Source organism: Zootermopsis nevadensis, unplaced genomic scaffold (assembly GCF_977971745.1).
Source record: "Zootermopsis nevadensis isolate Lab colony 2312 unplaced genomic scaffold, Znev_1.0 Znev_ptg000001l, whole genome shotgun sequence".
NCBI classification, from domain to species: domain Eukaryota; kingdom Metazoa; phylum Arthropoda; class Insecta; order Blattodea; family Termopsidae; genus Zootermopsis; species Zootermopsis nevadensis.
Genome location: NW_028259133.1, coordinates 19741731 through 19763892, shown reverse-complemented (window position 1 = coordinate 19763892; position 22162 = coordinate 19741731). Strand labels below are relative to the sequence as shown.

At 34.9% G+C, this 22162-nt stretch overlaps 3 protein-coding genes across 14 annotated transcripts in view; all 3 read right to left on the bottom strand.

Annotated features, from left to right (window-relative positions):
* LOC110828247 (Centrosomal protein 135kDa) overlaps positions 1-11076 on the bottom strand; it is a 31665-nt gene extending 20589 nt beyond the window's left edge. For 3 of the 6 annotated variants that reach the window (XM_087345758.1, XM_022060790.2, XM_022060791.2), the window contains exons 1-13: positions 9351-10007; positions 8795-8921; positions 7620-7787; positions 6596-6837; positions 6009-6195; positions 5416-5582; positions 4883-5078; positions 4190-4431; positions 3581-3682; positions 2751-2936; positions 1944-2039; positions 549-778; positions 8-218 (exon numbers count right to left, since the gene is read on the bottom strand). In XM_087345758.1, the coding sequence (XP_087201884.1) occupies positions 8-218; positions 549-778; positions 1944-2039; positions 2751-2936; positions 3581-3682; positions 4190-4431; positions 4883-5078; positions 5416-5582; positions 6009-6195; positions 6596-6837; positions 7620-7787; positions 8795-8921; positions 9351-9530 (2334 nt within the window). In that variant the 5' untranslated portion in view covers positions 9531-10007. The other 3 variants (XM_087345731.1, XM_087345742.1, XM_087345721.1) reach the window with 3 other exon arrangements.
* Positions 11077-11198: 122 nt separating this feature from the next.
* LOC110828250 (uncharacterized) lies at positions 11199-14386 on the bottom strand. 3 transcript variants are annotated; one of them, XM_022060797.2, is made up of 2 exons: positions 14251-14386; positions 11199-13008 (listed from the first exon to the last, which is right to left on the bottom strand). In XM_022060797.2, exon 2 carries the CDS (start codon positions 12975-12977, stop codon positions 11685-11687), a length of 1293 nt encoding a protein of 430 aa, XP_021916489.1. In that variant the 5' UTR covers positions 12978-13008; positions 14251-14386; the 3' UTR covers positions 11199-11684. The 3 variants fall into 3 exon arrangements, with proteins under 3 accessions (XP_021916489.1, XP_021916492.1, XP_021916491.1); XM_022060800.2 differs by having other exon boundaries at positions 14256-14360; XM_022060799.2 differs by lacking the exon at positions 14251-14386 and adding an exon at positions 13227-13305.
* A 581-nt stretch (positions 14387-14967) lies between these two features.
* On the bottom strand, positions 14968-22059 carry Oscillin (glucosamine-6-phosphate isomerase Oscillin). Of its 5 annotated transcripts, XR_015534341.1 has the most exons (8): positions 21096-21302; positions 20392-20539; positions 20143-20244; positions 19326-19508; positions 18692-18876; positions 17805-17978; positions 17253-17470; positions 14968-15413 (listed from the first exon to the last, which is right to left on the bottom strand). XR_015534341.1 is itself a non-coding variant. In XM_087345824.1 (7 exons), exons 2-7 carry the CDS (start codon positions 20513-20515, stop codon positions 17408-17410), a joined length of 831 nt encoding a protein of 276 aa, XP_087201950.1. In that variant the 5' UTR covers positions 20516-20539; positions 21908-22059; the 3' UTR covers positions 14968-17407. The 5 variants fall into 5 exon arrangements, 4 of the variants coding, with proteins under 4 accessions (XP_087201950.1, XP_021916500.2, XP_087201937.1 ...); XM_087345824.1 differs by lacking the exon at positions 21096-21302 and adding an exon at positions 21908-22059 and having other exon boundaries at positions 14968-17470; XM_022060808.2 differs by having other exon boundaries at positions 14968-17470; positions 21154-21303.
* Between the last annotated feature and the right edge of the window lie 103 nt (positions 22060-22162).

Sequence of the window (22162 nt, the reverse complement as noted above, 5' to 3'; positions counted from 1 at the left end):
CACTTACTAGTAGACCATCCTTTTCTTGATCAACCTGCGCCAAAGTTCCTCTTATAACAGAAATTTCATTCTTCAGTCGAGCTACCTCTTGGTCCGATCTCGCTCGATCTTCTTCCAGCTGTCTGACACATTCTTGGCAATTTGCGAGTTCCATTTCAGATTTAATAAGTTTTCCTTGTGAATCGGCCAGTGCCCGATCTGTCTGTTCTTGCAGGGTCCTAAGTAATAACACAGACAGAATGTTACCGTCAAATTAACTACAACTATTCTATGGCATTCGAGACAGCTATTGACAAAATGGCTAATGGTAAATCTTGAAACAAATCTCTTATTAAAACTACCAATTATAGCACTGAAGTGACAAAACTGCCGCTTCAAGTCTAAGAACTCGTTGATCCGGTCTTTTTAACGACACACATTAATTACACAGGTTACGCAGCATCAGACAGCATGATTTATTATAATTATGAGTAGAAAAGAATGCAGACGGGCAAATTAACAATAAAAGAAGGAGAAAATTTTGTTACGGAAATATCCATTATACTTACTTAATTTGGTTATATAAAGCACGCTGTTCTGTTAGTTCTGTCTTTGCGGTAAAGAGCTGACTCTGTAATGACTTGACCTGGATCTCGAAATTAGAGACAGTTGCGTTCTGAGATCCTTGAGAAGCCAAGAGTTCCCGCCTCTCTGCCTCCAATCTGCGTACTCTTTCCTCACTCTCATTTACGGTCTTCTCAAGTCGAGCATGTTCAGTCACTTGAGTCTCGGTAGCAATCTAATACACAAGCACACACAAACACATACATACTGTCCACAGACCAGGAGAAAAGCCCTGCGGGGAGAAGTCGTTTCTGGGTCAGTGCAGGGGGAATCGCTGTGCCACTGTGAGGTAATCTTAAAGCTGTACCCATTAGAACACATGAAAGCCTGTCGTATGTTGTTCGTTCAGTGGTTGTGGAACGAATGCTTTTAGGATCGGTCGTCACTCACCGCGAAATCTTGCGCATGCGCGTATATCGAATTCCTAGCAGGGCTTTCCTCTTGGTCTGTGGACTGTACTTTCCCACTGTGCCTACTTGATCACAGAGCTTAATTATTAACCTTAATACAGGTACTTCAAGTATCAAAACATCAGAGAGGAGTGAACAGAATGTACAACAGAAGATCTCATCATCTTCATGTGGTATATCCCATTATAACAAATATTCTGTTATAACAATAAAATCCATAAAAAGTTAAATTGGATTAAATTTACATGACCCAGGGCAGATAAATGACTCCATACAGCAAATCATTAAGGGTCTGAGGGCTGAAATTAACCTTCACTGACCATGCATCACTGACTGCATACCATCCAGCTGACAATGCCCGGAAGTAGCACTGTTAAACAATTATACCCGCAGATAAAGTCCACCTGTGATACTTAATTTGGGGGTTTAAATCAACGATGCGTATGGTAAAGACAAAATTTATCAGTACGGCTGTTTCACCAGCAACATGTATATATGTATATAAATTCGTTGCACACGTCTGTCAAAAATGTAATGATACTAATGGTGGGCAATATTGTCAGGGTGATTAAGTCAAGAAGAATAAGATGGACGGGGCATGTAGCGCACGTGGATGGGATAAGAGGTGTGAGGTTGGGAAGCCTGAAGGGAGGAGACTGCTGAGGAGACCTAGACATGGATGGGAGGATAATATCAGGCAGGATCTATGGGAGATAGGAGTTGAAGGAGACTGGATTTTTCTGGCCCAGGACAGGGTCCGATGGAGGGCTTTGGTTAATTCGGTGATGACCTTCGGGTTCGGTAAGCCATCTGGTTAGTTAGTTAATTAGGAGTATACCTTAACATTAAAGTGATATACGAACAAAGAGTATGTAGCTAGAAAACATTATAGAATATTATCTTCTGTAGCTCTGAAACATACAATAATACCTTAAGACGTTCATGAAGAGCATCCAGTTCCTGTTCCAAACGTTCAACATGATCTCTTGCCAAATCACGCTCTTGTTCTAGACGTCTTGTTAAGGCCTGGAAAACAAAATATCATTAGAAATAAGAGTACCATCATGGAGTTTATAAATGGATGTGTAGCCATTTAAAGACAGATAATGCTAATATATTTTTATATGAATCAGGCCTATTGACCAATGACCACATCTGCACTGTTTTTCCTTTCCTTGCAATTACGTCTCTCCGCAGTTGCCTAAGATGCAATGGTACCTATTAAAACTGTAACAATATAAACACATTCTAGGAAATGAAACTATGTAAGTAATATTACCCTTTGCCATATTTTATTCAGGTGCACAATACTTCAGCACTGATTTAATTTTCCAAACTTCCTTAACCAATACTTACGAATAATTTGCTTTATACGTCGTTCACTGTCTTCTTTCTCTTGGATTCTAGGTTAAGCTGCTTACATTTACTTGTATTCTTTTGTTAAATGTTAATACAAATTATAGTAAGTCTAGTTAGAGCTTCTTAATTGCTTCATACTTTACAACTAGAATGCAGAATTTTAAATTAAAGTTAATGAATGCATGTCAAAATAAATTTCAAGTAAAAAAAGGAGAGAAATAAGAAAACCCGGTTTTGTCCAACAACGACGCGACAGTGGCCTCGATTTGTCCAACAGTACACAGGAATCTTCCCTTTATTCAAAGGAATATCTTCAGACACAAAAGCTTGTAACCTTTATTTAAGGGAACGCCTGAAAATATAAACATTTGCAATTACCTTCAAAGACATTCCACTAGCTGGATCTGCACAAGGAGATGTCATCGTTGAATGCGTTTCTTTATTTGGCAGAGAATCGATGCAAGATCTTAGAATCTCTTTCTCCTTGAGTAAATCACGATTTGCTTGCTGCAACTCCATTACCTGTTGCTCCTTTTCATTGAGTTTGCGTCGCAGTTCATTGGACTGTTAGGGTACAACACATTTTTGTCATAGAAATTATTCTATTAGTTTTAATAAAGAAAGTAAACACGTTTTTAGCACGGACACTACTACCCAGAAAGGTCTGAAACTAGAAGATTTATAACTTGCTTTAGAATATGCTATTGGGGAGGTAAAAGAATTAGAAGGGACTAAAACTGAATAAGACACATCAGCTTGCTGCCGAGTTGGTTAAAAGCATAAATACCATAAATAAATATGCAGAACCTCTGTTAGACACTAGAAAGGAGATTAGTCTAGAAGTAAACATAGAGAAAAATATGTATATACTGATCATCGCCAGAACCAGCACAAAATTATAACATAAAGATAGATAATAAATCCTTTGAAAGTAAAAAAAAAAAAGTAAGGCTGTCCTGCTACATGCCAAGTAGGCGCTCGGGGGGAGAGAAGGTATAACTCCTACTCATTCTTAACCTTGGCACTTTAAAGGGATGAGTGGTCGGCATCATGCCCTGGCCGCGCTTTACCACCAGTACCCATTGGACGGGAGGCTGGGTGGGCCCCAGATATGGTCTAGATGCAGAGGCTAAGGGAAAAATTGCCTCTGTCATGCAGGAACATACTACCAACATCTTCAGGGCTGAGGTCTGTAAACCACCACTTACATTATTACTGGTAACAGCGATTCTCTTCTGTTCTTTCAAAGAAAGCCACTCGTTGTGGTAAAAATCTCGCTCTGACTGCAGTTTCTCGATCAAAGCTTCATACTGCAGACAAAGGAAATAATTCATTCCTAGTCCACCAAGAAATATGAAAATTTAAGCAGGGTCAAAAGGCGTGGATTGGATTCATCTGGCCCAGGATATGGTCTGCTGGCGGGGTTTTATGAACATGGTATTGAACCCTCAGGTTCCATAAAAGACATGAGATTTCTTGGCTAGCTGAGCTTCTGAAGGAGGACTTTTCTCCATGCAGTTAGTCCGTTAGTTGGTTATACTTGTCCAAGACTGAAAAGTGTACTCTTTAATTCTTGTATTAATGAGTCCAAGGTCATTGTTGTTCAACAATGAATTCTAACAATGACCCCCAGTCATGCAGATTGCCTACCCCCCACAGGGAAAATGTGACAGACAGATACGAATGCGCCCATAAGGTGTTCTTTGCTCATGTTACAGTGTGAAAAACACCTAAGAAGTTCAAACTGAAGTCTGCAAATGTGAGCATTCACAAAAGCACATGTAACTAAGATTACAAACAGATAAACTGGATCTCACATTGACATCTCTTTCTAAAGAAGCGTGCCTGGGAATACTGTCCCCTCTTCGATCCTTTGGAGCACTTATTGGACTTTTACTTTTTTGCCTCTTCTCTGGTTGTACCTTCTTCTGGGACTTGTCGGACATTTTTCCAAGATGAGTCACTCTAGATGTCAACTGGCTTTCAAGTTCTGCTATTCTGCGCTTCTGTAAAGTTGTTTCTTGTATCATTTGTTCAATCTCTTTATTGAGGCCATGTTCTGTAAATGTCAGATTGGTCTATGATTGACAGAATAAAGGATGCTGATTAAGTAAAATACCTGAATTTTAATATAAACAATGTTAGTAATAATATTCCGGATTAACAGGGAATAGAAACAGCAGTAACTGGTACAGAAGTGATCCATTTATGTGATTTAACTTTCCTTCACTGGATTTGTAAATTGGCATACTAGAATTTCCCAATTTACTATTTTTGAGTTCCAAATGTGTCATTAATTAACAATTGATTGTTCAGGCTACAAATATTACAGGTGTGTTAGAAAACTGCAACAACTGTAGGATAATTTTAGTACGTACGTCGTGTTTAATATGGGCTGCCAACAAACTAACAGGTTCTTGAGTTACATGGATCACAAATAATGATTTGCCTGCACAAAAAATATACCAAAACTAAACAAAAAGATGTATTCTTTTAGAATACTCACATACCAATTATGGTAAGTTCATTGATGCGGTCTGAATTTTTCTTTTTCTCGTCGAGAGCACTTTCCAGTTTCCTTTGAAGATGGTGCTTTTCATTTCTTGTACCTTCCATGCTTGCTTGGAGTTCCTGGTTATTCCGTTTCAGTTCTAAAACTTCTTGCTCTAAGTCACGAATCTGCATTAAACTGTTTTCCAGTTTTACCTGGCAAAGATGACAAGTGATATTATACTCCGTGCATAAATTGTTAACGGACGCAACTGTAATTCCTGGAGGTTTTCATGCCAGTTTGTGGTATTCTGGGTTGTTGCACCATGGCTGTATACCAGTGTTTCAAGTTTTGACCTTATGAAGAGAGGCAGCATGCTCCTCCAAAATACTGGCATAGAACCAGAACAACATCATGGAATACTACAAGCTGAACTGTCGCTTCCTTTAAGGATGTAAAAAAGCATTTCTTGTAACAACTAAGAGAAGATATGTAAAATTATAGGTTGGTTGATACATCCTACATTTCTCGCCATGCCCAAGGTTTTCTTACCTGAATTTTGGAAACTCTCATCGAGTTCTCTTTAACAGTAGAATTGCATTCAGCTTCAACTGCTAAAGCCATCTGATCAATGTCATGCAACTCCTTTTCAAGTTGTTTATTACGATCGGCTAGCATAACTGCTCGACTCATTGCCTCATGCTGACTTGCGACTGATTCTGAAACCAACAGACATAAAAAGACAATCAGAAACCATCTGATGTCACAAATGGTTACCACGTCTGCCACGTTAGACAGAAATGTATATTTAACTTGAAGCCATGACAATAATTTTTCATTTACCATCTTTTCTAAACCAAATTGTGTCCCTACTTGCTAATCCACATGTGTCAATTGCATTCAAATCAAATTTTCTTGCATGAGATTTGAAGTTCTCACAGCAATGGAGATATTGATGTTGGTCTTCTGGATAGTAACACCATGTGCACTTGCAGGTACATAGCAGCCATTTGGAAGAATATACCGCTTTCATCTTCCAACTAGAACACAGCACTTTTCTTTTGTTTCACCATAAAGTGGCGTGAGTCTCCTGCCTTCTCATCCTTATCAAGTTTCCTCTAGGAAATTCTGAATCTTATTCTCACCTTTGACTTGTTGCTCCAGTTCTTCCTTCTTAAGCTCGAGTGTTTTAATTTCATCAGACATAGCGTTAAGTTGCAGAGTAATATCTTTACAAGTGCAGTGGCAATAGTCCTTTCTGATAGCATCAACTGGTCGACCACCTTCTAACATACCCATGAGGCGCTGAATTTCCCTGTCTCGATTATTTAGCTATACACCAAAAGAATGTACGGACATTTTATTGAGATTAATACTGATAAGTCATATCACACAAACAAAACTTCATGTAGTGAATACATTACACTTAAACAAAATGTAAGTAGAATGCAAATACTAACATGTTACTAAAAATAATAATTTATATTAAAATAATCCCAAAACCTTGAAAAAGAATGTTAAAAATTCTATATATGAACATGCAAACAAACCAAAAAATGTACTAATTCATGTATTAAAATTTCAAAATATAATAAACTAAATCAGTTAACATCTTTTCAAAAACAGAATGTAGAGACAAACTAAGATACGATTATTGTTATATCTTGTTTACAGGTATTAAATAATGATAACCAAGTACATGTACAAATAAGAAATACAACCCCAGAAATACCTGATTCTTAAATGAGGCAATGATTTCTGACTGCTGCATTTTCTCCTCCTCCAGAATGTCTATCCTTTGAGTCAGGTTACTAATTCGCTGTTCTGCTAGTTCCATCATATCTGAAGTATAGGGACTCTTTGCCTGTGATGATACATTTCTTAGCTCTTCTTGACAAGACTTTCCTAGTTTTAATTGGGGATCTAATTCAAATGTTGTTTGAGGTTTGTTAGCAAACACCTTTTTCTTGCCACCTGAACAAGTCACAACAACCCTTGGCAGCAACAGTCTTACACTTCAGAAGTTAGGAAAACACAAACATATACAAACTGAAATTGTGAATTATATGTTAAAATTATTTCAGACCTTTACACCATTCAATTTCAAAACAATATGTATCTTGAAGCATATGACAGTAATAATAATTCACATCCATTCAAGGCATAAAGTTTCTTGATTAGCAGAGAAACTCTGCTAATCAAGAAGTTAGTTTACATATAACTTTCCAATTTATTTTACAACTTGTAATCCATTTCCTTCAGATAACAGATTTAAAATGACCTCAGTTTGCACAGATAATCAACATAAAAACATTCTGTTTTACACAGCTTGAATTCCATTCTTACTGAACAACCTTCTGATATTCCAGTAACATCAGTAACACACAACACGAAAACTCAGTAATATAAACTTAAAGGGACCCAGAGATTCATATTCTGTAATAAACCATATAAAAATTCCACGTTCAACTTTCTTTTTCCTAAAAAGACATGAGATTAGTGTCTCCTGTACCCACCGAAGTCAATGTTGACCACTACAGTTCCTCCCCACCACTGTCAGGTCTAAAACTTCTGACAGAACTACGAAAAATATTCACTACTATATTAACACATCACTTTTAGACATCATGGAAACTGTATCTTTCTAACAGATTACGTATATTTAAAATAACTGTCAGAGGTGTTTGGACAAATTCCTGAAGGTTGCTACAAAATGATAAATCAGTTAAATAACTAATAATTAAAATATTTCTTACCAGGTCCAGAAATATTTGTGGGTGCACTTTTTCCTTGTAATTGTTGTATCTTACGAGTCTTCTGGGCAGATTCTTGTTCTAAGGCCTTAATTCTTGCTATATGCTGTGAACTTAGGAACTGAAGATCTGAATTATCGCTTTCTAGTTTACGAACTCGAAGTTTTAAGTCTAAATTAAAGGGAGTAATATATTAATATAAAAGAAGGAAAAATAAAATTTCTTTACAAAAACAAATATCTTGATATTCAAGAGCAAGCAGACAGAATGATATTAAATGTAGGACTTTAGATTTAGAAACATTGAAGAAAAGATTATTACTCAATTCAAAAACTTACCACATTGCCTATCAACTGCAGAGTTCATAGTTGGAATATGTGAACCTCAAAATTTATGTTTGTAGTACATACACAAAAATTATGTTTCATAATATAATTTATATAACTGAAATTACTTACTTACTCAGTAACAGCAATTACTTTATTTAATCATACACCAAATTAAAGAATAAATATAGATAGTTTTGGATCATCACTGCATATCATATAAAGAACTGGCAGAGGAAACCTAAAACAACTCCTGAAATTTTACACATCCTCCAATGCCAAAATCACTGTGTGCAATAAGCACATATGGATGCTAAATTTGCTTCTTAATCTCATAAAAAATTAAACTGTAGCAAATAAATATAAACAAGTAAATGAATAACTGTATATAATGAGAACTTGTGTTACATATCTATAATGGAAAGAATATATAGCATATATAAAAAAACTAAATATACTAATTTTCATTATGAAAAGTTACTATAAAATGGACAATATGCTCTTCCTTGTTCTATGACAAAAGCATAGATAAGAGGCCAATATCAGAATGAATAAAATACAAATTTGTGACATAAAGCTTGTGTTGTTAAGGCTCCAGAATTAATACCACCAGGCAGTAAGATAGGTATTTATTTCTAATAGCTATGTAATAATACAGTTCAGATGCATCTGTAATACAGTCTAGAGATAATTAATATAACATTAAACATGTATCCATAATTTATGTATGTTTGGGTAACTGAAGAAAATATTTTACCAAACCAGCTCAACTGCTACATTTACATGCATAGTTTTACACAGCACTTTCAGAAGGATTTCACAGTAATGATGCAATAGATGTTAGCATCTCACCTTTTTGTTTCTTATCAGAATCTTCTGTTTGATGCAATAACTTCATGTGTAAGTCATTACATTCTTTAACAAGTCTGGCATTATCAAGCTTGTATGGTTCAGATACTAATTCAAGATTGCCACATTCCTGCAATACAGACATAGGCTTCTGTATTAACTTCCATATGCAATTATCTTCACAGGAATTAATGTGCTCTGTGGTACATGTCTTAGCAAACATTGACATAAACAAATAACATTATGATTTTACCACATGCAGGTTTCTTGTTGAACTTTCAGTTTTGTATGAATACACAAGCCTTTACAAAATAACATGGCCAACTAGCTTCAAAAAACAAGAACAGGAAGTCAAACAACTGAAAGTTTGTCAATTGTTTCCACAGTGAAAATAAAAAATATACTGTCATTTAATACTCATGTAACATAAAATATTATACTACTTAGATTATAATATTAACATTAAATCAGTGATAACTCATTAAATATTATTTAATATGGTGTGAAGTTACAATCTTCACAGTAATAACAAATTCTATCCACTTGTAAAACACTATACCTCTAAACTTCTCTGTGCCAATTCTTTATAACGACGTAAACTTTCTGTAGTATGTAAGAGATCTGATACAAGCCTTTCTACCAAGGGAAGAGATTCTACTAACAAGGGCTGCCAATAACCCAAGTCATCCAAGTGGTTACGAAGTACTCTATACCTACGTTCCAACATTCCATTATCCATTATATCAATATATTTCAGATTAGCACCTGGAATAATATCAGAATTAATTATGGTATAAACAGAGATATTTCAAAGTTTCAATTGTAACATGTAATTTATGCCACCATTTTAAGTATTTGTCAAAATGTAGTAGCAAAGTTTGAAATTAAGTATTATCACTAACCTCAAAAATGTTTTCCCCTCATCAACCACAGTAGTTTCATACTACTACATTCGTTGTCACGTTAGGCATCGAAACAAATTGTTTTCGGAAGAATCGCTCTGCAAATTAGTGTTACAAACAAGATGCACTCACTGCTTAATTTTACAGATACATCTCACGTATAGTAAAAGTACAAATGCTAAACATATACATAACCAAAAATAACTGATAGAACAGTGAACAATACAATATAGTTTTAATTTATGAATATTTTAATACAGCCATTTCAAACAAAATAGTACTGTGCAACAAGTATTCAAAATACGATCTCTGTATTTCACCTTTACACATTTTAGAAATAAGTATAAATTTATTCAAGCTTCCCTCAAACCAATATCAAGAGTCCCACACGGTAAGGAAAACAGCTACAAGCATAAGATAATATGAAATAAAACATACATTTCAATTATGTTATCTTTAAAATTCTGAAAATATGTTTAATTTTCACAAACATAATCACATAGTAGCATTATTTGTTTCTCTAATAAAAATTACGTCTTATACTTTGTAATTCGCGCGAAAAACTGTTGTTAAAAGAACACTGTGCTATTGTGAATGCGTTCAGTACCGTGAATTGCCTCGTTGCTCATTCTAACCTTAAATTCAGTTTACATATGTTCAAGAAAGAATGGTCACTGGTATGGTTGCTATTAACAGAACATGACTTACCACAGTGTATTAAATATAAAGAAGTCAGGGAATGTATGCATGGCATGTTCATCAGAATTCAATCCGAGACCTTTAATCAAGGGTAACATATTAACCACTATTAAGATGGTTTCACAAATTAATTTAACATTCATAAGTATCTGTCTGTAATACTTTTGTTGGTACTTCTGACATACACTCATTAATACATGAAGCTTGATATTTTTGTAACATAATCCTCTTTTAATCTACAAATGTTTTTGACAAATTACTGATAAACGGATGTGCATTTATGTTATTAATAATTAATCTGTTTATGATTCTGTAATATCAGATTGATGCACAATATGATTACCTAATAAAAAGTGTGTTGTTTGGCACTTTTCATTGATATTTCTAAGATCTCTTAGACTGGTGTTTATTTCTTTTAATGTCTGTTTAATTAACACGGTTTATCTTGTTGGTTCTTTGTAAATGTTATGGATCACAGATCAGTTTCATACTTTCACAGCGTTCTCTTGTTAACTCAGCTGTACTGCTAAACAGTCACTTGAACAAATAGCTTTTATGTACTTTCAAGACATTAAATATTTACATTAATGAAAATTATAATTGTCATACTGTTTAATTGCATTACATGAACCTGCAATCACTTCAAGCAAGACCTTTAAAAATGATGTGCTATATTTATTATTAAATATTTGTATTAATAAAAATATTTTATACATATCATTGTTTAATTACATTGATTTAACCTGGAATTGGTGTAACAGTTATGCTTAAATTGGAACAATGCTGAGAAATATCATCAGAATCACTTGTAGCTTGAAAGTATCTTGTTTAATTTTCTAAAATGTATACATTTCTGCATCTGAAGGCACCAGTCAGTTAAAAAAGAATGAATATGTACAGGACACAAGTGTTAATGCTATTAAAAACACAATAACAAGAGTATATCATGATACTGTAACACTTCTGGGAAGCATAAAAAGATAATATTGAAGTAAATTTGAGACTGTAACAAGCCAATGGGCCTAGGATGTGGAAGGCTGTTACCGCAGTTGCTGATAATCTAAATTATTGTTCTTACAGCATCAATGATTGTGGACAGAAAATATATAATGAAGAAACTGACAACAGAGATTGCTTCATGGAGTAAGAAGAAATATGAAGCACATACATGTTTACTTAGACAAAAACTAGATTGAGGTTATGGGAAAAGGGACTTTTAAAGGTTTGCTTAATAGCTAAACCATGGAAGTGTAAACAGTTTAGAGAAGAAGAAGAAGAAGAAAACTTTGATATTACAGCCATCCTCTTTGTACAAAATCCTTTACAATAAATTTGAATTTTTCCTCATAGAATTTACCACCAAAATTGGATTTGAACATTGCATCAGCGTCACAATCTGACAATTCAGGCACTTGACTTTCATCAGCGGAAATAATTTTTGCCATGTAGAGGAGGTGGTGAAATTCTTTTGGAGCATTTGTATTGAGCTCGTCTTGAAAATTTTGTATTGAGAAAGGATTGGTGTCACATGCCAAACCACTGAGACAGTCAATGAATTCATTATAATAGAGCCTTATCAGATCATCACAGTGGTGCTTTATTACATCAATTGTTGCACTGCTATATATGAAGAATATCAAATCACGGATTGGAGAGTCATAGAGTGTGACCTGAAAATCAACAAATTTCATATTGATTGGAGTTTTAATCTTGGAAGGCTGATTCTCATCATTATCTTCGGTTTCATACAAGAACATCATATTATTCACCCAGAAGTCACAGTGAACAAATGCAGCAAATGGCTCTTTAGGAGGAGGAGGTGAAGGGTTTCTCTTTTCGTTTAAGTCCTCTCGCATACTCATTTCTATCCTTTCCAGATATGGCAGACATTCAGGAATACATTTCACATCAGTGAATGTAGACATAAACCATTTCTCTGCCACTTCATCATCTGTTACCCCGCCTATGACATACCTATCACAAGATTTCAGAACTGTCTCTTTGAATGTGTTTGGTTTCAAGATCTTAAGCGCTACTGACAGTGCATGAAATCGAGCCAATTTATTCACTCCCAGCTCCATGTGCTTCAGGTCAAGCCCTTTCCTGCGATCTCCAGTGTGATACCCAATTAATTTTAGATTCTCCAAAATAAGAACCGCTGTGTTATCTGCTTTTGCATTTGAATTTCCTTGTGTGTTTGTACGAGCGCCATAAAACTTTGGGAATACGTCTAGAAGTTTGCTTTCGGGTATTCCTTTTTCAATCTGTAGCTGTTTATACTGTGGGCTTACAAGCTTGTATGCATTCACCTCCTTGTTGAATGTAATTCCTATATCAAATGCTTCACGAAGGAATTCAGATGGTGGTACCAGTTTCACCACTAATGGGAGCGTGTTTTGTTCATGACCTTGTTGAATGGTAAGTTCTGCAGCTAAAATGGTGCTACCATAATTATCCCCAGGCTGAGTGAGTGCCTGCATTTTGAATTCCAACACTTTCAAATCAGATCCCAGTTGTGGGGAGAGCAGATATTCAAATTCTTGTTTTGTTAACTTATATGTATCACAGTGATTGTCACACGCCATTTTCAGTTTTTATTGCTTAACAACCAAATATCTGAAAGAAACAAATTAGAGAACACCTTAAATTAAAATATCAGACTATTGAAAATTTTAACATTCAAAACATGAAAATTATATTATTTCTAGATTGTGTTTATTTAGAAGCAGAAAGGAAGACAAAAGGATTTCTTTTAATTCTACCGTGTTTCAGGTAACACGGGCATCACGTAAACAATGACATAACAAGGTGACAGGCAACTATGTATGACTTACTAATGTCTTGATGTATGAACCTTCAAATTCTTATACAATGGAGCTTCAGTTTTACAATGAACTACCACACGGCAAAGTATATTATAACTGACAAGGAGGCACTTACAGTGTGTCTGTCTATTAATTGAATGATTGCATACAATGTGCACAATCTACAGACCTTCAATTTGTGCTTGTAAAGTTTGGCAGTTCCTGATATAACCCTATCTTCATATGTATAAATGCGTATTGTGTTCGATAACAATATAAATCCAGGTTCCCATGGTTCTTGGTTGTGACACTGAATTTTTAGGTGGGTACCACTGTTTTGGAAGAGCATATTATGTTGAAGCTTGAGGCAGTATGTTCTTCTAAAATATTAATATTCACCTACAAGTTCAAATATGTCAACTCACAAGACCACCACAGGCATGGACAAAAATGTATTTGTAAATGGATATTTGGATAATAATAAGAGACAGAATGCTCAAGAATAATATTCTGACAACTATTTAGTTAACATATTGATAAATTCAGTACTGGACAGTAGAACAGTTCAAAGAACTGATCAGCATGGCCTTGAAAATAAATAAACAAATTTTAAAGTCTAATATACAACCGGAAAGGGCTACTCACTGACATCCAAATAAATATGAAAAGGCATACAACCAGAATTATATTTAAATAATATAATGTTTGGAAAAATGTCATTATTTTGAAGACTGTAGTGTACAAATTCAACAAATTTCATGAAAATCTTAGGTCAGGACACAAACTGTGTTATTCTGCATTAACTTGGAACAGACCCAATACATACATCTACACAATGACAAATGAAAGGCTTTCTCATTTTGAAAATTCACCATGCAGATGAAATATTCGATGCTGCTATAATCACATTCCATGTGTATTAAGTCCAATAATCTATGAAAGAAGGTTCTAATTATGCCTGTATTTAGAAATATATCTATTCAGAACCACACCTTTTTGTTCAATGTTGTTAAAATGATTAATGTATATTCAAAATTAATTAAAAATTACAAACCTTACAAAATTAATGAACTCTTGTTCTACTTCTGTAGAAGACTGTAATGGAATCTACACAAGCAGTGAAATATGATATTCATTTGGAAACTGATAAAAATTTGCTTTTTCATTTCTTTATACCAGTTGACCTTCAAACCCAATAAAAAATATGACACGTTGTGTCAACTTCTGTTATCTTTAAAGTACTGTGCATATCCTTATCAGTAATTTTTTTTATAGAAACGAGCTCTCCAAACCCATGACAATTCATTATTTTTGTTGTCACTTGTACGAGTTCTAACTTCATTGGCATTTTGTTTTATAAGATGCACAATTTCAATTACCTTTCTATTCATTTATATATGATGTGTGATCCACAGAAACAGACAATGTAAAATATATACAAAACTTTTAAACTTATATTTAAAATACTACCAAATTATTACAAAATCATAAAGCCTTAAATAGGAGTGTTCAACACCTGTGGAATGTCAGTTTATTTCAAAGACTACACCTTTCCAATATTGTTTAAAAACTGTAGAACAAAAACGTCGATCTCATAATTTTTCTTTTTGCAGAATATCTTAACTTTTCTCTCTGACTTCTGGTTTCTTGCAGGTCTCAAGGGAAGGCTAATCAAAGCCATTGTGTATTAAGGACTCATTGAAGGGCTGTTAATTTTAGGGAGAAGAAAAACATCACTAAGGTGTGTGTGTTAATAATCAAAGAACAGAAATCACTTTCAATTCATTTTTATTATATCATCTCATTATTTATTGTATTATTCATGTACATAAATCAGGTATTGTGCGAGTCTGTTTGGATAAAGTCATTCATGAATGTTATGTATTCTGAAATCTCAGCATAAAGGTACAGAAATTAATGAAATCCATGAATTTTTTAATAAATTTAATATATTTGTAATAATAAACATTTATGCCTCCGTACATGCATGAAATCCCCCCAAAATATTGCAAGTGTCATTGCAGAACAAAAACAATAACAATAAGTCTCAAGCAAGTACAATAGAACAATAGGCCAATACAAAATTTCATAAAATTACATTGTTATAAAAATAGTATACAGTATTTAAATATGTCACAATATATACCTGAATACCCTACATGCTCTTCCATTTACTGAAGGTTAAGTCACAGATACATCCAAATACATTTCAATCACCTGCAAGTATGAGAATACATTTGATTATAACTCAAAAACACACGTTTGGAAATTGGATGGCACAGAAATAAGTGCACTTACCAGAGTTAAGGGATACATGGCCACGCCACACTATCAATTACAATCTACAGTAGGATTTCCTACATAAATATAAAAGTTTCAGATATACGAGGTGCGATCAGAAAGTTTCCAGACTGCGCCTATAAAAACCCGTACACTTATCTCAGGTATTAAATTCATCCATCACCCTCGAAGTAGTTCCACTGGGAGTGAACACAACGATCCCAGCACCGCTGCCAAGCCTGGAAATCTTTCTTTGTCAGCCTGTCAAGCACCATCTGCGATTCTGCCTGAATCTCTTCTATCGTCTCAAATCTCCTTCCCTTTAGCTGAATTTTCATCTTTGGGAAGAGGAAACCTTAGAAAGGAAGTTGGAAAAATTTGATGCACACTCTTTGTTCATGAAAATCCGCAATCGCAGGAGGGTCGGTGTAATGCACTACCAAAACGCCCGTAACTAAGAAACAAATGCTAATTCGATGATGCCGGCTGGCACACTGATTCACTATGAATGTAGGCCCAACCCCTTAGTGGCAGAAGCTCGTACTACATCCGGTTCGCCCTCTATTGACACAGTCTTGAAACTTTCTGATCGCACCTCGTACAGCCTTGGAAACTGCGATCAAACTCATATTTATGCTATTTCTTCGATACAAAAAGAAAAAAAAATACTACATACTAATCTATTGTCTATTAAAGTTTCCAACCAGTGTGGTATATATATGAGGGGCAGTCAAAAAGTTCCCGGAATTGTGGTATAGCACTGTAATTTTGGGACATATGGCAACGCTTACATAATCACCTTCAAAGTAGGACCCTTGCGCACACACACACTTGCTCCATCAATCCTGCCATTGCTGGAAGCACCGGCGGAAGGCTTCGTTTGGAATCTTCCGGAGTTCGATTTGATGTCCTCCATGGTTGCGAAACACATCCCCTTGAGGCCCATTTTCAGAGTAGGGAACAGTCAGAAGTCACTCAGAGTGAGATCCGGAGAGTATGGTGGTTGGGTGATGACGGGAATGCTTTTCTCAGCGAGGAATTGCTGGACAACCAGCGATGTGTCGAATGCGATGGCCAAACTCCGGAAGATCCCAAACAAAGCCTTCAGCCGGTGCTTCCAACAACGGCAGGATCGATGGAGCAAGTGTGTGTGTGCGCAAGGGTCCTACTTTGAAGGTGATTATGTAAGCGTTGCCATATGTCCTAAAATTACAGTGCTATACCACAATTCCGGGAACTTTTTGACTGCCCTACTTATATGAATATGTATCTTACAAGAAAACCTGGGTTAGACAAGAAATGAACAAAGAATCAAGAGATGATTACGTAAATATTTATTCCTTACAAAAAAAACCCTGAAATTTGATAAACATGGTGAGCATAATTCCAGCTACTTATCCTCAGAGTTTAAGATGCCTTTAATGTCAAATGACGACAAATTCCAAGCTTCATACTGGCTTTAAAATTACACCACCAAAGCCAGAAATGACATTATTATGGGTACTTGATGTAGAAAGAAGACAAAATACCTTGGGATAATTTCAGTAATTATTACTGTCTTACATGTTCTTAATCATAAATATATATAAAAAAATACACCAAATAAAGTAAAATTAACTACGCATATTATATTACTAACAGAAACAATAAATTCATTACATTATAAAATGGGAAAAAAAAGAAGGAATTCTTCAAATTTCAATACATACACTATTAAATAAAGAGATGAAACAAAATGTCCCCCACACCGAATGAGTAAGAGACAGAAACAATCACCTGATGTGCTAATAATATTGCCAGTTTACCGAATTATGTCAAACAGACGCCGATATCTGCTCCTCTACACCAGTAACTTCTGCAACAAAAGCAGCTCCACTGGAAAAATTAAGCTCTTCATAGCTGCGATTCTTACAGCGTTCTGATAAGAGCTGTTATTTATCACCAAAGTCAGGCCATGGTTCATCAACCAATCCACTATGTACAGTCCACAGATTCTGCAATATGAACAACAGCACAAACTACAGGTGAATATACTACCTAACACAGCGATCCCCAACCTTTTCATGTCCATATCTTATTTGTCCAGAGGAAAGAAAATTTGGCTTTGTTAATTGGTGCCTGCCACGATCTCATAAACTCTCAAATGTGCCCATAGGCACAAAAAGTTTGGGGACCACTGTTTTAAATAAACATTAAGCACAACAATTCCTATTTCAACACCCAGCTTCATCATATCTACAAAAGTATACAAATTCTTAATTTGATAAGTTCAACATTTAAATGTAATATTTTGTTTCTAAATCGTATTGACTTCTACACCTCACATACCTTGAAGTACTTGACAGTCTTCACCCTGAGTTCCAAAGTGGCATCTTCATCACAGATGAATAATGTATGCCTGTGTTGCTGGAATGCCGATACCGTCCACATGTGGTTAACACCTTCTTCTATTGCTTTATACAGTGCAAATGCCTTATGAGCTCCTGTTATTAGAATCATTACCTGTTCATCAAGAAATATGTCATGTTTGTTTGTGGTCTTAAAGGTGTGTCAACTTCCACAGCTATTTATGCCAATTTACTATTTAAGTGAAAAATAGTCATGTCACAGAATGAGGTTAGGTTTACCTGCATGTAAACCTATATATATCTGGGGAGTTTAGTACTGATGTGAATTCTGAGAAATTTCTGTATGCATTTTGAAGAAAAATGCAACACAATCATGTAGACCAAGTACCCTAAATCTTTCGTAAGTAAAATACACTTTTGGTTCCAGAACTATGGCTGTATAATTATTTTCATTGCGTGTTTAAATCATATAAAGTGATATAAACAAGAACACATTAATGGTTTCTTAAATATAAGATCAATTTTAAAAGATGGCACACCTAAAAGGGGATAAACTTTCCTAAATTTTATATTGAAAATAAACATATCAAGAGTTTTCATTAATTCATAATATGTTAATGTACTGGTATTTAATTAAAATATGTAACTAAAAAAGTGTTAATGTCTCAATTACTTTAAGAAACACTAATAACTGAGACACAAAACAATTATCATTTTGTTGTTCTGAATAATTCTGAGACAAAGACTTCAATAAGATGAAGTAAGCTGCCAGTTAAACAAGATGGTGGACTTTGAAGCTACTGATGCCCAAACCTTTCCCTATCATCGCTAGTTACTTAAGTAATGTGAATATGACATTAAGCCTACCTCTTTGGCATCCATTACAGTACCAACACCAACTGTTAAGGCTTGCTTAGGAACTTTTGATATGTCATTTCCAAAGAAACGTGCATTAGCTTCCAGAGTGTCTTGAGCTAGTGTCTTTAATCTTGTTCTTGAAACCAGCGACGAACCAGGTTCATTGAAGGCTATATGTCCATCAGGGCCAATACCTGATCGAGAAATGCTATAAATATTACAAACTGATGTCTACATACACCTTTAAAACTTTATTTAGAAGCATCTGAAAGTAAAGTGTTAAAACAAACTTGTGGAAAAAGGAAAGGAAACTTGTGTCGATGGTCTTCTGGATTTAATGTCGTACAGACTTGAAGAATGGTACCAAAGTGTTGGAGAAATACACTTCTTCAAGTTGTCTTCATTTTCAGGGCTGACCTGAAGATGGAGACAGTATATTCCTCCAAAACGTTTATATCTACCCACACGTTTGCACAGTGTTAATATTCAGAAGATCAACACCAACATTTTCATAAGAAACAGTTGTAAAAATGAAGCGAGGATGAGAGGCGGTAAGCACCTCTAAAACGTCGCTCAATTTGTAAGAGACTATGCAGCGCAACATTACAGAAAAACTGTTAACTGCAGTGAGTATTTTATTCACCTCCAATGAACAGTTCCACTCCTCCAGATTCTGTTATTATCCTCTCAAATTCGTCACATTCCTTCTGGAGATCCGGAGCATTGCCATCCAAAATGTGAACATTGGCAGGATCTATGTCTACGTACTTGAAGAAGTTGTTCCACATGTAATAGTGATAACTTTCTGGATGATTCCTAGGAAGATCTAAAAACCCAACACCGATCAATATGCAACTTTTCCGGAATAAATTCATATTCAATATACAGAAAACATGGTGGAATACTCGCAGAAGCAGAAGATAAATAAATCAATGTTACAAATTCTTACACTTGGAAAATTCTAACATAAATAATAATATTCTATGAGGAGAGAAAGTGAATTCAACATGTAATATATAAAAATATAACACACTGTACAGTAGGACATTTTGAAAAACACAAGAATAATTTTTATATACTTACATCCTACCAGCTTCATATAACATTCAACTTCTCTGTCAGAGAGAAGGCAAACACATTCAATTAATTGATAATGTAATTAGAATTTCCAGTCACAGTTTTCACAAATCTCATACGATAACAAATCTGAAGCATTTTCATCTTTTTTGGAAGTCATTCTAAGATTTGATGGTTTCCAAAGCTGGTTCAATATCATAATTCTGGAAACACATACCTACACACCTACATCAATTCAGTCTTAAAAGATAATCACAGATCTTCATACATTTTCTTAAACATATGCTTATAAGTTGAAAATAGAATCAGTTACAATACATAAGTTTTTAATTTTATATTCAATTTAATTTTAAAACAATTATGTTTTGGTAAACGCAACTCACCGACATATTCATCCATGTTGAATGTTTTCACATACTTGAATGAGATCTTACCAGCATTGTGGAATTCAATCAGCTTTTTATACATTCCCAGGGGTGTACTACCTAGAATGACATACAGCCTCTGGTTGTTACTCCATTGTCACATATGACAAAGCATTGTTTTTCAAGTGAATACACAACTTGGATATGATAATGAAATAAAACACATTTTTAACTTGTACATATTATTAAACTTATTTTATTATTTACCTGTTGGCAGTCCAAGAACAAAGTACTTATCAGGTCCAGGTTTGAAGTCATTAATTCTTTTGAGGACATATCTGGCAGACCATTCAGCTACTTTGTCTGCTGTATCCAAAATTATTAACTTCATTATAATATGGCTCTATGTTCAAACCTAGAACATGCAACAACTGATATGTAGTACTAGATTGCTTTTCAGTCTTGAGTATTGCTCCAGATATATATTAGAAAAATATGTATCCAATTATATTTCTCTTGACATAACAGTGGTATTATCTATTACACAATAACAACATGGGAGTTCAGTTCAAAGACCTACCATCCTATCTTATCAGTGCATATAGTGTTTTCAAATATAACAGCTCAGAGTTTGATTATTGAGCTTCCCAAAGCTGAACCATTTTCTAACAAGATTTATACATCTGTAATTTAACCCCCGTACGTAATGATGTCAATAGCTCTGATTATATGTCAAAGACAGGATAATACTAATCACATGAGTGGTTACCATCTCCTTCAATTCTCGGCTCCCCTGATATCCAGATATAACTCCCCAATTAACCAACGTAATAAATCACCTACATTAAGATTGAAAATTTACCAGTTGTAACCATATGATGTTAAAATAATGATACAATTACAAGTTCTCTATAAAACATGTCACAATCATGTACTATTTATACAATAAATTGCATGAGGCGTTATCGTACCTCTATGAGACCTTCACAGTATGCCCAAAGGAGGCAGAGTAACAAACGATGTACCTACACCTCTGAAAGCAACGTAGATGGGATTCACGATCAAATTGCCCTTCTATTAATTACCATGAGCAAATGAAATGTCACCAAAAAAAGTGCAGACGTTAACAGGTAATGACGACCACACTCCACTGCTTACATGTACGCCACAGATAAAACCAGATGCGTGATTCCAATGGGCACCGTAGCTCAGTCGGTAAGAAGGTTAACTACTCTTCAACCTACAAAATTCTCTCCCCCCCCCCCCCCCCCCCGACTTCTAATATACCATGACCAATTTTAAGATGCTTGATCTATCTTTAGGGTAAAAATGAGTATGTGTGTAATAATTTTCACATAACTTTCATCTACCGGGTGAAGGTATCCTAAAATATAAGGTCCTTAAAAAACGACATAATTATAACAAGCATTTCATCCATATCAATCTGTAACCCACCTACGTACCGTACTGAACCATAAAGTAGACTGATATTCATAAACACTGAGGCCAGTTGAGGTTTGAAAATTGTCAACGAAAAACACGTTTTGATCATAGATATTTGTATTCAACTTTATAATTAGTCTTCACACGTATGCTTGGATCTACAGAAGACAATGTTTTCAGTTACGTCAATATATAACTAGGAAAAATACTGAAAAGTTCAGGTATTTAATATTATTCACACATTTACGTCACATAATGCATGGACTGCTACATCCAGAGGAGCTAAAAATTGATAGAATAAACCATACAATAATAATTCATCAAACCAGAACAAAATTACCATGTTTAAATGATGATAATCTAAAAATCCCAACAATCTGCACAACTCAAGGAACGACAGAATATAGAATAGCGGTACCCAGATAACTAAATGTAGCATTCACGTAACACATCACAACCATCATGTGAAAATATAAACACACGCGAGCATGGATATGATTACGTCACCGTAACAGATTGTATATGAAAACAAATGTTCCAGCTGCTTTGTGATTGGTTCAGCAGATCACGTGGTTTGTCAACCACTGACGACTTC